Genomic DNA, 16,731 nt, shown 5'->3' with positions numbered 1-16,731 from the left:
GGCGGCGAGTGACTAGCAGTGACATCTGTTGTCTCTAATAGAAGCTTTCATTCACAAGTCCACACGATTCGCTGGGTCAATTTAAAGAATGTCCAATTTGGCATCTTCTGTCCCTACGCGCGCCATAGAATAAACGAGATGGCACTATATTTTTCGTCGAAGTAAAAATTAGCTTCCGAAGAAAGTTTAGGGACGCTTAGGTCATGACCGTGGGGGAGACAACACGGTGAATATTATATGTTTTACAGAGATGGTGACATAAACAAATGTCGTTTTTTCATTTTACACGCTTGTAGTGTGTGGAACAATGGTTGTTTTTCAATTGCATAGTTCGGGAAAGGATTAGAATAATTATTTATGTTGTTATCGATTTAGAATGAAACAAAACAAAAAACGTAAAAAATCATTGTCAAATAGAATCAAACACTGATTTTATTTATTTTAATGTTGTGGACAACTACATTAAAACTTAATATCTTAAAAATAATTTGCCGTAAGTACATGGATTGTGTATTTATTTCCAATTTATTATATTAACATAATATTTATTTAGAGTCCGCGACTCTAAAACTCTATAACAAATTGATATAGTTAATAATATATGGGCATTTTTCACAATATCAAATAAAGATTAGTCACACATTTTTTTCAAATGACCTACCACGACTGAATCCCTAGAGCCGCCTCTGCTTGGAAGAATCTTTGTATGCACTTTCCACAATAAATAGGACCAATATTTCAACCGACGGTACAATGACTTTAAAATTAAACCTAGGACTTCGTAGAAATTTTGCATGGTGTTTCGCTTTCGATTGCTGACATCATTCATCCTAACATGGGGATTGATTTTTTGTAACATTACGGATTGTTGGTCTACGCTAAAAACAAACACTTTCTAGACATAACAACTAATCTTGCGGCATCAGCCCATCATCCATCATAGATGGAACATCTGCTTTTCACACTATTGAAATGTCACTCACCCGAGAAGAATAAAACAAGAAGTAAGTCATAATACTAAATAATATTGCCCGTCCTTCCAAAAGCTGTTGGGCATCCCCTCACCACATGGTGCCCAAGTCGGACGAGCAGTAGCAACCGTGCGGGGACTACAGGTGTTTGAAAGTCGGAACCACCCCTGATCGATATCCGGTGTACCATGTTCAAGATTTTGCCAAATCCCCGTGGCCGAAGAAGATATTCCAAAGACAGCCATTACAACACTGTTTGACCTGTTCGAATTCCAGTTTATGTCATTCAGTTTGTGTAAATCGGCATCAACCTTTCAACGATTCATAGAAAAAGTATTGCAAGGGTAAGATTTTTACTACTCATATATAAATGATATCCTCGTAGCTTCAACATCTGAAGAAGAATATCACCAATATCTAGAACTGTTATTGAAACACCTACAAGAATACAGCGTAGCCTAAAGTTCTCGGTAACCTGGTATCCAACAAAGGTGCAACACACCTTCCCGAGAAGAAGAAAGAAATGGTGTTTTTATAGATAAACTTTCACTGTATTACTTGCATACATCTTGGATTGTTTTCTATAAAACAAAATAGAAAACATCATTGTCACGATAGTGGAATAACTAAAATTTACCAATTACCAAACAGCATAACATCCAGAAAACTTGTCCTGAAAAATATCAAAATTCAGCAATTTTCCTTGAAAACCAAATCCATTAATGGATACAAGGAATTCAGTAATTTTTACAAGCAATGTATATCTTAATATATAAAAATTATTAGTTCCAGGAGTGTTATAGAGTGGTTTGAATGATATAAGAAGTCAGGGACGCCCGAGGAATACTTAACGCAATATCTCTGCACCAGAATGAGATACGGAGTCGAATTAAAGTAGTTTTTTTAACAGTAACATTGTGGTATACAGTAGTGAATGGTGAAAGAAGTCGCAGACGCCCGAGAAAGACATTAGCAATAGCGATGCATTGCGGTGTCCACTAGTAATTCATAGAATTCGAAACAAACCAATCATTAAAAATTAATATTTTGTTAAAACTTTAATATTGTCGGAATAAATACTTTTTTGTTCACATTTCTCGATCAGCTAATGTGATAAGAGCATATTTGAGGCAGTAATGATAAGGTATCTTATTCCAGGACACTCCATGATGCCTGGAGATCAAGATTTTGCTATGATTGAAAGATAAAAAAATGAATAACTAAGTACCTGTAATAAGTATGTAGCTGTACCTATACATGTCATCTTCTTCACCTTTAATTAAAGCTGAGCAAACAAGCTTATTCAATCCGATTTTGAAACTCCTCTAAAGAATCTTATTTTTGCAGCTCGGACCCTGGAATGTGTTCTATAGCAGGGTACTCACCTAACCGTGTAACATGTAACGTATCTGATACTGTATCAAGTGAGTACGTAGGCGCGAGCCTACTGCGAGCCGCTCGCGGGTGGAGCGCAGTGTGCTCGCAGCGACCCACCGACAACGGTTTCACTGCGAGCACTAAAGGCGGATCCGGGAGCTCGTAGCTGGATACGCGGTTACCGTGGACGAGCCGTACCCACTTGCAGATTGATCAGTATCAGTTACGTTACATGCTACACTCTTGGTGAGTACCCTGCTTATCGTTCACCATCCAGATTTAGTGACTATGTGCCTGTAAGTATGGGGCAATCACTGATAATTTTGTCTTGATACTTAGCTAAGCTGACCATATTACTGGAGCTTTAAAGAGAATGCAGGACACTGCTTGCGGCACCTATTCAACGTTCAATTTCTCCGTCTTACCGCTCCTTGCTGGAGAAATGAAAAGGGGAAAAATAAGGAAGAATATGCAATTAAAACAAATAAGTATTTGCAGTAATTTTGTATTTGAAGTAAAAGTAAATGCTACACTTAATAGTTTTGTGCTAGCCTAAATATATTAATTTAAATAATAACAAAAAAACATAAAATAATTAGTATGAATATGGTTGGTTACAAATACGCAAACCTGTTCAGACTAACACTATCTTAATAAGAGGCCACTTTCTTGCAATAGTAACACTTAAAAATACAATCAGTCAAATATTTTAAGACATTAATAATTTAATTTAATATTATGCATGAGTAACTTACCTACTACATTGAACGTATGAAAGCGCTTTATTAAAACTTACATCAAGTTTATATCTGAGGTTGGTGATCTTACAGAAGAATATGCAATATATTAAAGTTATTTTTTTTAAACGAACCCAAAACCCATGTCGATATTGTAAAAAATAATTATATGTTAACATTAATGTGCTACGGTCAAATAAGTGATAGTTTTTTTTGTTACTGTTACAAATTTTGTAGTTGTTATGTTTGAATTTTTCAGTTTCTACTACAATGTCATATCTGTTCAGATTATCAAGCATCTCCATTGAAGTCTAAAAATAAACTGTTCCAGATTTGTTAAAATGTAATATAATATTTAAGACACCAACCGACAGATTTATCAAGAACGACTATAACAAATTGTATTGTATATATATTTACAGATTAAGTTCATTACAGCTTCCTCCAAGGGAACAAACAATATCTCATAAAATCAAAATGTAAAATCCACACAACACTTCACTGTGTTATATTTACAATGAAATCGTCTTATGAACTACCTCAACACACATATTTATATCTTCACTGCAAATCCACCACAGCGTATGTCATCTTGAATCTCAGTTTGTTGCCAACTGTAATCCAGCAAAGAACCAATTACCGCGAAGTAATCATCTTTTCATTTATTAACAACTTAACCTTAACATGGCCTTTTCAATGCAATCTGCCCTATCACATTTAGGCCTTGGCTAGGGACATAGGCACATTTTTACTAATATATGTATGCGTTTTACTGTAACTTCATGAACCAAATACGCAACATTCGCATACGGAGATAACCGCCGATGAGTCAAACATCTAACCGCCACGTAGATAAAAAAATTATGAAAAAACTTAAAACAAAAAATAAAATTATTGATCTAATTTAGTTAAAAATGTTTTATCACTGCGTTCCTCGAGTGCATATATATTGAATAACGGTTGTGGGAGTCACTCTTTAATAAGATAACACATAATGACTGGAAATGTGTGTTTAGCTTATACACTCAGAAGCTTATAAGTTAGAAAGCATTTTATCTGCAGCAAAGTATACAATGACCTGTGCAGAGATGGATTCGCATTGAAGGTATATTTATTGATAATCGTATGTTTACAATCTCAGTAATGACTAGTATAATTGACAGTTATTATTGGTTTAAGACCTACAAAACAGCAAAAAAATTAAAAACGATAATAGATAAGGTTCTGCATTATACCAAAGGGTAAGGGATATTGCAGGTGTATTTTAGCAGCAGGATAGTGTCAAAAAAAAGGTTAAAGAAATAAGCTAATCATAAGACTGTTCAAGATTTTAATTACCCTATCCTGTAATATTTTTAAACTAAATCGTTTCCCTAATTGACCGGTAACGCATTGACGTAAACTGAGTGCAGCAAGACTGTGCGCAGAAAAGTCCCATAATGGACTGTGTCACAAACCGTTACCTTACTTTAGTGAACTTCAGTTTTCTGCGCAGGGTCTTACAGCACTCGGTTTATGTCGATTCCTTATGGGCCAATGAGGGAGCTGCCTTACTTGTTGATTGAACAAGTTATGTTTTTTTTATTTGTTTGCTGGATTCATAAAAAAATGTACAATAGAGAGGAGGTTATCAGGAGCAAATTGTCGGGAAATTACAACAGTTATTCCCTGCTGGTATTGGGAGTGAAAAAACTTCTGGCGTCTTTTTAAAGCCTCATCAAGGTGTTACCAATGGTCACTATTGTTGCAGAAAAGACACCGGGAGCATTTACATGCCCAGTCTGACCAGCACAATTAAGAAAAGTAATATTATTTTTTTTCACTATAACCAATCTAATAACCTTTGAATTTAGTTAAAGTTTGTATAAAATGTATTTAGTTTGCCTGGGCTATTATTGTTTATGTCCAAGTACATAGTAGAAGAAAGGTGTTGAAAACATTCTCAAACACAGAGCGTTATTTCTTTGATTGTACAGTTTCAGTTATTTAGAATTGATTGTGCTAAGTTAAGTGTAGATTAAATAACTATTTAAGACTCGCATTCTACATGATCTGAAGTCTTACATAAAATGGTAGTTCACTTAATTCATTAGGCGTCATTTTCAAATCGTATGATTATGAAGAATTTGTGGTTTATAATCAAAACGAAAGCCTTCTATTACTTGCCACTACCGAATTCCTGGCAAGTACTGAAACAAAAGCTTAGTACATATTTTACCAATAAATTCTAACAAACATTAATCAAACAAAATGCCACATACAAGTTTTAAAACTGATTTTCTTGTAAAACATACTAATTGGTACCTAATCTGGTATCATGGAACATCATTGTATTCCCTCGCTGGCAGGATTTAAAATTGTTTATTATCATTACTTCCAAATGAGTGTGACGCATAAGTGCCACTGTTATGGTTCTTTTAAGAGACTCAATTATATAATATATATTCAAAATTATCATTGTTTGACGTACAATACCGTTTATGTGAAATTTTTTTTAAAGCGATCATTTAATGCCATTGAATTTGTAATGATTTTCTTCTTGTACGTTACTATGTTCATCCTCAGAATGCCAAATATTTGTTCAAATGTTTATGGTCAATATGTAACAACACCACCGTATGTAAAAACATATGTACGTGATTTCCAAACACAATATTGTATAATATGTGTCACAGTTTTCTCTCTCCTGAACAATTTGTTTCACATTGTTTATGCGGTAATGCATACCGGACGAAGATATATTCTTTTTATCGTCTACTAAGAAATAATACTACTACATGAGGGGCAAATGATCTTTACTACATCAGATTCCTGCCGCATTACTCATTGTCCTTGCCACCACAAGAGAAGAAAAATATGTATGAAACATAAATAAGAAATTTTCATAACAAACGAAAATTGCTTTACACAAGCTAAAATAAAATCATCTTAAATCTAAATTCATTCTTATTAAGTAAAAATTAATTTTACACAAAATAACTATAAAATAATACCACATTATTAAGACAGACGATAAATAGTAGACATTTATTCATATAAGCGTAATGGGTTTATACATAACATTATTCATACTAAATAGTTATACTTAAAAAAACATTTATCTAACAACTGATTCCAATATATTATATAATGTTTTATGCTGAGGAATGTATTACACAAAACAATGATCTTAACAAAAGAATACTTAAAAATAATAATAAAATGAAAATACTTTTGTGGGAGACGGCGAATAAATAAATTTAAAGTGAATGAACAAAATACATAGACAAATAATGTTTAGAAAAACTAATTATCTCAGATGTAATTCAAAGAGATTCCAAATCACACCGACAAAATATATCGAATTCATTGGACATATTTTGCCTAAGTAATTTCTAACATCTCACACAACAGATCTCTCAAACAATTATAACTTAAAGTAACTACATAAAATGTTTTATAGCAATGTTTAATGACTTGTACAAATAATTAACTTATTTAAATATGCAGGAGACCAGCTCAAGTTTAGATCAATAAAGAATATTTGTGCTGTTTGTAAATATACTTAAAATTAATAAAATTATCTTTACATCAAACATACTAATGCTTACTCAATATAATTACAATGAAAAAATGAATTCACGTGTCCTCGGAAAATTTGTGCGTAATTTGTTTTCATTCTTAAAGAAATGATTCATAAGCATTTTACAATATTTAGATACAATTGTCATAATAATAGGAATTTTACGTTGCACAGATATGTAAAGGAAAATAATATAATTATGATTTACTGTATTTAAAATTTTGATTATTCTGGAATGTTACAAAGACTGTGCCTCAACACATCGGTAAATACTGTTTATCACATTTGTAAAGATTAAGACAATGCACAAACAGAGATAAATGGCACATTTTTAGTTAAATTAAGTTTTGGATAGAAATACAGATCATAACAAACATGTTTCTGTACTAAAAAGTTCAAATTAAGTCAGGTCTCCAGCGACCAAGTGTTTTCAAAATATCAGACAAAAACATTGGGTCAGACTGAAATTGTCAGCAGTGCATTTCACTTTTAAAATGTACGTAGTAGAATCGTAGCAGTAATTTAGCTGTAGCAAATTAATTAATGGGGGTACTGCAATTCATTCACTCCACTAGTTACATTTGTGAAATAATTGAATAAATAATACTGCTCCACAAGCTTTCAATTCACCGCTGAAAATCTTGCAAAACTGTTTAAATTCACCGCGCAGAAGTAGCATTGTAAATTGGTATTCCTAAACAAATACATTCCAGATGCATTGGATTACGCGTGATCAAAGTGGTGCAAAATACAGTTGCCCTCAGGGAGCTTTGCGCATGTGTCGATAGTGCAAGGGATGATTTATATATTTTCACTGCTATAACACGTGATTTGCCGGTAAATGTCATGTCACCATTGTGACTGGCCAAGTTGTCTCGATGCTGCCCGATGCTGTTCTCGTAGTCAGATAAAACAAAGTTTTGTGCACTTCGACATATACACAACTCGTTTGCGCTTAAGCGATTGTCTTGTAGTAGAAGACAGCTCGAATAATGACGGGAATTGACTGTAGCGTACTTTCGTATATCGATGACTGGGGCTCAGATGTCGTTGTAAGTTATGTGAAGACTGAAGGACAAGCAGTGCAATGCACAAATGGATATGTCAAGGGACCGCTTCTGGTCGGGTTGTGACTCTGCCCCAATGTTTCATGTTTGCTCAAACCCGCCTTTAGAATCACCAGATGACAGATATATGTAAGATGGTAGAAAACTACTTTACCAACAGATAAAATGAACAGATCAAACATGGCGGAATCTCCTGACACTGCGAGGCATGCGACACATGAATTAGACAAGGGTGGTCAAAACAGTATCAAGTTTTTCAAGTCAAAAAAAGTAGAACATTAATGTAAAAGTCCCGAAATATTATTACGGTCACAATTTATTTTGTTTGCCCTTTTAACTGCAATATTTTTTTGGTTGGTTGGGTACTGCCTCGAATACTAGAAGAACGGTGTGTGGACAGGGCAGTGCATAAGTAAAAGTGTGCCGTTTATTGTTTGTGCAATATTTTCGAAAATGAAATGGCACGATAACGTATGTAAGACGTGATAGTTGTGAACAAAACAATTCATGCAACGAATGCCTGCCCAATTTTAATATGTTTTTTTGCTCAATAGAGCATTATATTAGGCCAATTTTCTGTATATTTGTTTTACCAGTTTGCTTTTCCAAAGAAAGAATTTAAATTTTTCGAAAAGTCTGTAATTTGGTAGAATAAAAATTTAAGCGATTTAATTTGTGCAAATTGAAAGTAAATTCATAAAACCACTTATATATCTAACAAATTGATAAAAATAATCCCAAGAGGAAATAACATTAATAGATAATAGAAATTATTATTCTTGTGCTATTTTACATGGTAAATCAAACTCGACAACAATCTCAAAAAAACCATTTCTTTTCCTACACAAAAGGCTTGACAGTCATTACACTTACCCGAATATCGAATGACTATTTATTACCTGTTGAAATACTACATAATACAATAACTGCGGTAACATGAACTTTAAAGTAAGAGTATAAAAATTGTGTATTCTGACATGTTAGCTAATTAAAGTGTATAATATTGTTCTATTTTAAAATCATGACGGAATCCCATTGTTCATGTTTGTAAAATTTTAAAATGACCTATCTGTTAACATGTTGTTTGTTACATTAATGGTTGGTTCTCTTGCCTGAAGAAGTAAAACACTACAAGTTTAGTCGTAGTACAGAAATCTATCACCAGGCGTCCGTGTAGCGGACATCGCTCTCTTGCAGGGCGGGAAGACAGGGACGAAGGCGGGCCCAAGTGGCGGCCGTCAATTTGGTACTGTTTAAATTCAATTTTCTAAGGCTGGGCAACCCTGAAAACACCAATCATTCATTTTATTATCTGGTAAAAGATGTAAAATTTTCAAATAACAGTAGATTTTTAGATTTTTAAAGTATTCTATTTGGCTCAACATTAAAATTAAATCGGCAATGAAAAAATTAAATTTGCATGCTTTCTTAAAATCATTAAACAATTATATTTATATTTATTATATTGACAATTCGTGTTGGAATTCCATTACTATGATTGACCATTACCAGTTTTAGTCTGGCAAACGGTTCATTGATAAAAATAGTAATTTTCTTACTCTTTTCTTTATAATCCTCAAATTACACTTCTTATTGGATCATTTACACAACACATTACACTACATCTAACTTATTGCAAATCTTTCTTAGCCTACCATTTTCCTCTTTTCCCCCCGCTAATGCATTTATCAAACTTCTTTGCTTTTATTTAGTAAACGTTAAAATTTACAAAGATGAAGTAAAATCTCATGGGAACTTTTGTAGCACCGTAATAATATTATGTCAATCAAGTGTGTAGAAAAACATTAGTTCATTAATTGTGTAATAGGTACCTGAAAGAGCGGCGATTCCATTATCAGAAACCGGCGTCTCACAGAGGTTTAGTACTTGTAGATGCTGCAGATGTTCAGCTATCAACAGAACTCCGGCATCTCCAAACTGCGTGGCCCACAGGTTCAAGTATCTCAGTGACGGTAGCTGGAAATAAACAATATTGGAACATTCATAAACGGCACATTAAGTACTATTGTATACTATTACATCAAGTTAAATGACCCAAATCATACAAAATATATGTGCAACCTCTCCTGGAATATGCTTTCCTAATATGGAGTCCGTATTTAGCAAAAGATATAGACAGTACAGAGACGATTTACAAAAGATATAGATCTAATATAGAGAGTACAGAGCCGTTTTACAAAAGATATAGATCTAATATAGAGAGTACAGAGCCGATTTACAAAAGATATAGATCTAATATAGAGAGTACAGAGACGATTTACAAAAGATATAGATCTAATATAGAGAGTACAGAGCCGATTTACAAAAGATATAGATCTAATATAGAGAGTACAAAGCCGATTTACAAAAGATATAGATCTAATATAGAGAGTACAGAGACGATTTACAAAAGATATAGATCTAATATAGAGAGTACGGAGCCGATTTACAAAAGATATAGATCTAATATAGAGAGTACAGAGCCGATTTACAAAAGATATAGATCTAATATAGAGAGTACAGAGACGATTTACAAAAGATATAGATCTAATATAGAGAGTACAGAGCCGATTTACAAAAGATATAGATCTAATATAGAGAGTACAAAGCCGATTTACAAAAGATATAGATCTAATATAGAGAGTACAGAGACGATTTACAAAAGATAAAGATCTAAAATAGAGAGTGCAGAGACAATTTACAAAAGATATAGATCTAATATAGAGGGTACAGAGACGATTTACAAAAATACCAAGAGCTTTGAAAGACCGGCAATATGAAAAAAGACTCAAGGAACTAAGATTACCAACGTTAAAAGAAATAAGAGAAAGGGGAGACTTGATTGAGACATTCAAAATTACACATTATAGTTGCAATGATATCCAAGAAATCTTCACCACCAACAAAAATATAAATTCCCGCGGACACTAAAAAAAAAATTAATAAATAATCTTTTGCATCCAATTCAAGGAAACACTTCCTTGCAAATAGAGTGCTGGATGCATGGAATAAAAGTCCACAACATGTCATCAATGCTACTAATATAAACCAATTTAAAGCTTGATTGATTGCTGTTAAACTTATTGTGAAATCAAATCGATCGAATGAGATCAAGAAATATAGTGTTGTTTGATATTTTGCATTAACCCCTATTTATTTAATTGGAGAAATATATGTATTATCAAAAACAGTAAAAATGCAGAAACTAAACTTTAAACAGCTCTACAGCAAAACCACAAATTTACATATCCAACATTGTTCTTCGGGACCGTCGAGATATGAGCGCATCAGTAGAATGCTGCCTGCTCATTAAATAATATATAATAATAATAATAAAAATTGTCAGTTTAAACTAATTTTAAGTACTTAAATCAAATTTAATATTTTTCATTATAGATTAACTGCCAGTCTTGCACGGTGAAGGTCAACATATTTTTTTCAATTTTCTTTTACTTATTTCATTGAAGCACAAAACCAGCATGATGGGCGCTACAGCCCATTCAATTTGGTCGAGCGGTTGTATCAATCAGGTTGAGTTGAACTGTGTGGAGATGCATTATATGCGATAAGGGTGTGTGGCTATTAAATTAAACGGTTGTACCGCGAGAGCGTCCTACCACCATCCAACTGCCCAACCGCCAACTAAGTTGGATTATCTATAGGATGGTTGAGTGGATGAACCTACTTTACTCGGTCTGTCTAGGGAGCCGTTGGGCGCGGTGGTTTGTGAGCGTACATTTAATGAGTAAAAATAAATAAAATGCCAGGCATGACCAATGTTTTTACAGATTTTTTACATTACATTAGGAATTAACTTGTTTGTGGGATACTACAAGCAAGACGTACTCTGATAGAGATACTAGGAGCTAAGCTCTTGTGATCCTTTTGGAGCAGTTCAAATGCATTGAAAAGGATGCAACAAACGAAACCATAAAAAGCTAAATTTTCATTCTTTTAGTAGCATCATATGAATTTTTTTTTTCATTCCATTAGCCATTTTTTGCCAACGTCAGTATTTTTATTTTCATGTTTTTTTTGTTGATATATTAGGAAGCATGCTGCGTTTGCTCCCCAGAGGAGCAACTAGCAAAATTGAACCAACCATTGCGTTGTCTGTAAGCAACACTCAACGGTTGACACACAATGGTTAAACCAACCAAATTGAGTGATCTATAAGGGGTTAATAACAAAATGTCAAAACGGTTGCCGGATGACCACTGAGCAATGAAAGTTATATTGACGCACAACGCCAATTGGCAGATGCAGAGTTTCTCGAAACCTTCGCACTCCGCCAAATAGCAGAGTTGGCAGTGAACCTGTTAATGACTAAAAAACATTGAGCTCAACAAATTAAACACAATAACAATAAATATACCCAAATTAGTCTGCGATCAATTATAGTCTGCGAACAGGTTAATAAGACATGCACGTTTCAAGTTTGTTGACATTTGATGAAATATGAATTTTGTCATACGACATTAAAACATTTATATCACAATATAAAAGTTATAAGCAATTTCAAATATTTGTTAATTGACTTGCGCCAGACTTAATAATGCAAAACCTCTCTTCTGATGGGTTATTTTGTTGACAAGAGAAAATGATTAATTTTTCACTTGTAGCAAACACTTTGTGGGTATACATAATTATAATAATTATAATAAAATAACTTTGTTTAAATACCACTTTATTGTATATATTTATAACCAACCGGTTTCAGTTCAGCCCGAACCTTCATCAGGGTTAATAAAAACATATTAAATTAATTACAGAGGTGTATGGGTACTTATAGTTAAGCTGGAAGAGGGAGAGAGAACATCAACTTTGGTGGGGGTGGAAGACTTAGGTAGGAGAGAGGGGGTAAACATAGGTGCAGGAAATGGAAATATATTTAAAATGGGGCTGTTTGTTAAATCTAATTGTTTATTTAGTAAATTGATTTTATTGACTTTAAGGGATTTTTTTATCTCGAGTGCTTCTAAATTGTTGAGGCGTAGACCTATCCCGTTTCTATGTAATACTTCTACACCTGAAGGCTTATCAAATGAGTGATCTTTGATAAGCCTTCAGGTGTAGAAGTATTACATAGAAACGGGATAGGTCTACGCCTCAACAATTTAGAAGCACTCGAGATAAAAAAATCCCTTAAAGTCAATAAAATCAATTTACTAAATAAACAATTAGATTTAACAAACAGCCCCATTTTAAATATATTTCCATTTCCTGCACCTATGTTTACCCCCTCTCTCCTACCTAAGTCTTCCACCCCCACCAAAGTTGATGTTCTCTCTCCCTCTTCCAGCTTAACTATAAGTACCCATACACCTCTGTAATTAATTTAATATGTTTTTATTAACCCTGATGAAGGTTCGGGCTGAACTGAAACCGGTTGGTTATAAATATATACAATAAAGTGGTATTTAAACAAAGTTATTTTATTATAATTATTATGAAAATGATTAATTTTAATATATGCTAATCATAGGTTTTCGTTTTAGAAATCTCATGAAAATGAAAATGTAATGCTAGATGCCGCCGGCACACCAGAGGTTAAGAGATAAACTACTTCCATCATAAGTGATTACTTTGTGAAAGTTTAACGATGTGTAACTACTTTCCCACTTTATGGAAACTTGCCAGCATTAAAAGTTTTTTTTTTCTATAAAAATAACATAGTTCAAACACCCGATACTCTATAACTTATTATGGTTGCTGTTATCTAAACATTTCAAATATGGTTGCCAACATAGTCATTAAGGTTTGTCTATCATTATCATGTGAAAAAACCTTTATATGTGTAAAATAAATGCATCATAAAGCAGGCATTGATAATCTTTGTTATTGAAACAAAATGATTTATAAAAACACAGAAAAAAAAGGTGTAGGGTGCGACTGGGAAATGAACTCGGAATCTCCTGTTTTCCGAACGGATTAACCGATTCCTTCACTTAACACATACATCTTCGGCCAAATTTGATGGAATTTCACAATATTTATTAAAATCTCTTAGAATTTCGCCAAAATTGTTTCCGTTTTACACAAAATTGCGTATTTTTAATATCTTCTTAGTATCAGGGGAGATGTCCCATTTTTACATAAGGTAAATCTTGATTGTGTTGGGTAGAAATAAATTTCAAATACTTAAAGTTTAACTTTCAACTATGAAATGAAAATATAGAAACACATCAAATATAAACTTTTTATATTGATTACCTTGATAAGTTGTTCGGCCACAGCTGATGTGACATGTGTGAAGGCCAGGGAGAGGCATTCGAGGTTGCCGAAAGATCCTGCCGACAGCAGGCGGGCTACGTCAGCATCGGTGGCTCGGGACGGTAGAGTTAGGCGGCGTGGTCCACCTTTTTGTTGCTGAGAAAATGAGATTAAATTATAATTCAATGAAAAGCAATAGAAAATGTCTCCGCTAAAAGATGAAGAAATTAATTTCAATTCTTCTTCTTTTGTAGGGTGGGGAGGTCAGAGGGGACATCTAGGTCAGTGAGCCAGTCTAGTTATGGACCTCATCAATCCTACCGGGGAGTGAATGCAGCGGACATTCGTAGACCACAAGTTCGGTGGTCAACACGACACCGCATTCACACATCGTCGACCCTTTTAGGACCCACCTGTGCATCATATGGGCACGGCAGCTGTGTGATGACCGTGTCCTATTGATGGCGGACCAGAGTTTACGAGGCAGTGAGAATCCAGACTCTCAGTGGGGTCGTGCACGAGATGGGCATTTCTCACATCGGCCTATTGCCACTCAAGTTAAGTTACTCAAGGTATTGCACTTTTTTGTAGCACCTTCTTGTATTTCCTCAAGTTTGCTAACTTCCGCCTGATATTTGACAGGGTTAATTTCTATAATAAGCTGCCAGTACTGGGCAGATTAAACCACTTTGTGACTAGAAAGGACTTTCAGTAAGCCTTGTTTCAGTAAAAAAACTGGAATTGTACTGTGCGTAACGCCACAAGACATAATGTTCAATTTGAAAGCTCATAACTTCTTCATTTTTGGAGGTAACGAAAAACTAATAATGCTGCCGTTATTAACCCTAATTATAATACATTTTCATCAAAATAAAAATGGTCTGCTAATCATCAGTCTAAATAATTTAAGTCAGACAGATTTCAATTCAGGAGTGACCTGAGGTCAGTGAACCGAGAGCAGATTCTAAAACTACAAACAAGAGCGAAGAATAAACAGAATAAAAGACTATCCATAAAGTGCATAAGAAAGTAAATACTCACAAGTTTCTTGAGGTGTACTTGTTTCTGGCAGGTCTGGTGCAGCGCCCGGCGACCGGGAGCCGAGGAGCGCAGCGCTTGCACGGCCTCCAGGCGCTGCTGCTCGTCTCCCAGCAACTCCCACTCCAGCATCAGGCATAGCGCTTCCAGGCCTGCTGGCTGAAATTACACAACATTGATGGTTTTCATTAATTCAACAAGCTAAGCAAAGTTTGTGCGTAACTTTACTGTTAAAGGTTTACAGCAAAAACGGTTTGGGTGGGCTGTTATAAAAACTACATTTGATGACTGCCAAATTGACAATCAGCAACATTTGATATTTGAACAACCCTGTTAACCCCTTGAATACCTAGTAACTCACCGCACTTGTCTCAATTTTGTGGTATTTTGAAACCTTAAAAAATTCTCCTAGCATACTATAATGTATCCTAACATTATTCTAGCTTGTCGATTCATTACTTGCAAACATATTTATTTTATCTGTGAAAAAGCATGTTGCAAACTCCATATTGAATGTCGCGTCACAGTACTGTAATTATTGACCGGAAAGCTTCACATGATTTTTTTTAATTGTGAAGAATGCTTATTTAGCTCGAAAATATAATAAAACTCATGAATATTTTTCATATTTCTTCATTATACATAGATATTACAATTTTTATAACATTAGAGAAAAAAAAAATCTCTCTGAATATAAGTAGCTATCCCGGGGAAACCACATAGGGCAGATATGAAGAATGTTTATAAATATATAAATACAATATCTGGTAAGACAGTACAATAAAAAAAACATCATTTTACAAAAAACAAGTAAGTTATTACTAAAATAGTTGGAATTTTAGCATGGCATTCAAAGAGTTAAATGCCGATTTCGACTCGTTTCAGCTTTTGATCACATTGTTACCAGTGCTGTCAAGCACAATGGTCATGTTGTTAAGCTTGTCAGCTGATCACAATTTTTTAATAGCTGAAATGAACCGAGAATCGACAAATACTCCTACCTTAGCTGTTTTCACATTAGGGTAACTGCAAATATTTTGTGAATAAACACTTTCCTAAAAACTCACTTTTTCAAAATCATTTCCATAAATCGTCATTCTATCCAAATATGTATTGCATTTTTTTTTCCTTTTTGTTATACTGTAACTGTTGATGCGTACACATAAATTCTCTAGCGATTCTGTTCAACTACTTATGATAAAGTCAAAATGCTATTGACTTGCCTACCGATGGACAATATCAGTGGGAACATAACACGTCAACCGGTTGGCAGATGAATCAACTAAATGCGGTAAACATCGAAGATTAATTTCATTCATTCATTTATAGATATATATGCATACTTTTCTATATATCCAGCTAACCTATTGGGTGCATTTTGCACCCTCGTTCTAAAATGAATTATGAAACACTCTAATATTATAGAACTTCCTTCTTCTTCTGGCGCTAGTAATATTAGAAAGAGTATTTATGGATGTATTTTTAGAGAAAAGTCAAGCAACGCCGGGTACACGTCCGTTAGTAAATTATATAACGCTTAGGGAATCAAAGTATAACTTACATGAGCTCTCAGAGCGAGTAAAAGGCACGCTGGCAGCATTTGCGTCAATTCAGTGAGGAATCTTTTTCTTTTGCAGCAGCAATTCAGTAGCGTCTCCAACTGGAATAGAATTAATTCAAGACTAATTATTTCCACATCAAAGTGGATTTTTTAACCTGATAACAAACTTTAAAAAAACTAGCTGTTATTGCAATATCTTTTTCTA

At 34.0% G+C, this 16,731-nt stretch overlaps 1 protein-coding gene across 3 annotated transcripts in view; it reads right to left on the bottom strand.

Moving 5' to 3' along the window:
• Positions 1-2,849: 2,849 nt before the first annotated feature.
• Positions 2,850-16,731, bottom strand: part of LOC149425158 (C-Maf-inducing protein-like) — a 195,667-nt gene continuing 181,785 nt past the window's right edge. For all 3 annotated transcript variants that reach the window (XM_089649523.1, XM_089649530.1, XM_089649536.1), the window contains exons 11-15: positions 16,527-16,625; positions 14,969-15,124; positions 13,928-14,083; positions 9,547-9,691; positions 2,850-8,997 (exon numbers count right to left, since the gene is read on the bottom strand). In XM_089649523.1, coding sequence (XP_089505649.1) covers positions 8,873-8,997; positions 9,547-9,691; positions 13,928-14,083; positions 14,969-15,124; positions 16,527-16,625 — 681 coding nt within the window. In that variant the 3' untranslated portion in view covers positions 2,850-8,872. The remainder of the gene's footprint in view (positions 8,998-9,546; positions 9,692-13,927; positions 14,084-14,968; positions 15,125-16,526; positions 16,626-16,731) is intronic.

Source organism: Hesperophylax consimilis, chromosome 3 (assembly GCF_061612785.1).
Source record: "Hesperophylax consimilis isolate HC1 chromosome 3, BYU_Hcon_1.0, whole genome shotgun sequence".
NCBI classification, from domain to species: domain Eukaryota; kingdom Metazoa; phylum Arthropoda; class Insecta; order Trichoptera; family Limnephilidae; genus Hesperophylax; species Hesperophylax consimilis.
Note: the sequence above shows the minus strand (reverse complement) of the source record. Positions and strands in the feature narration are given on the sequence as shown.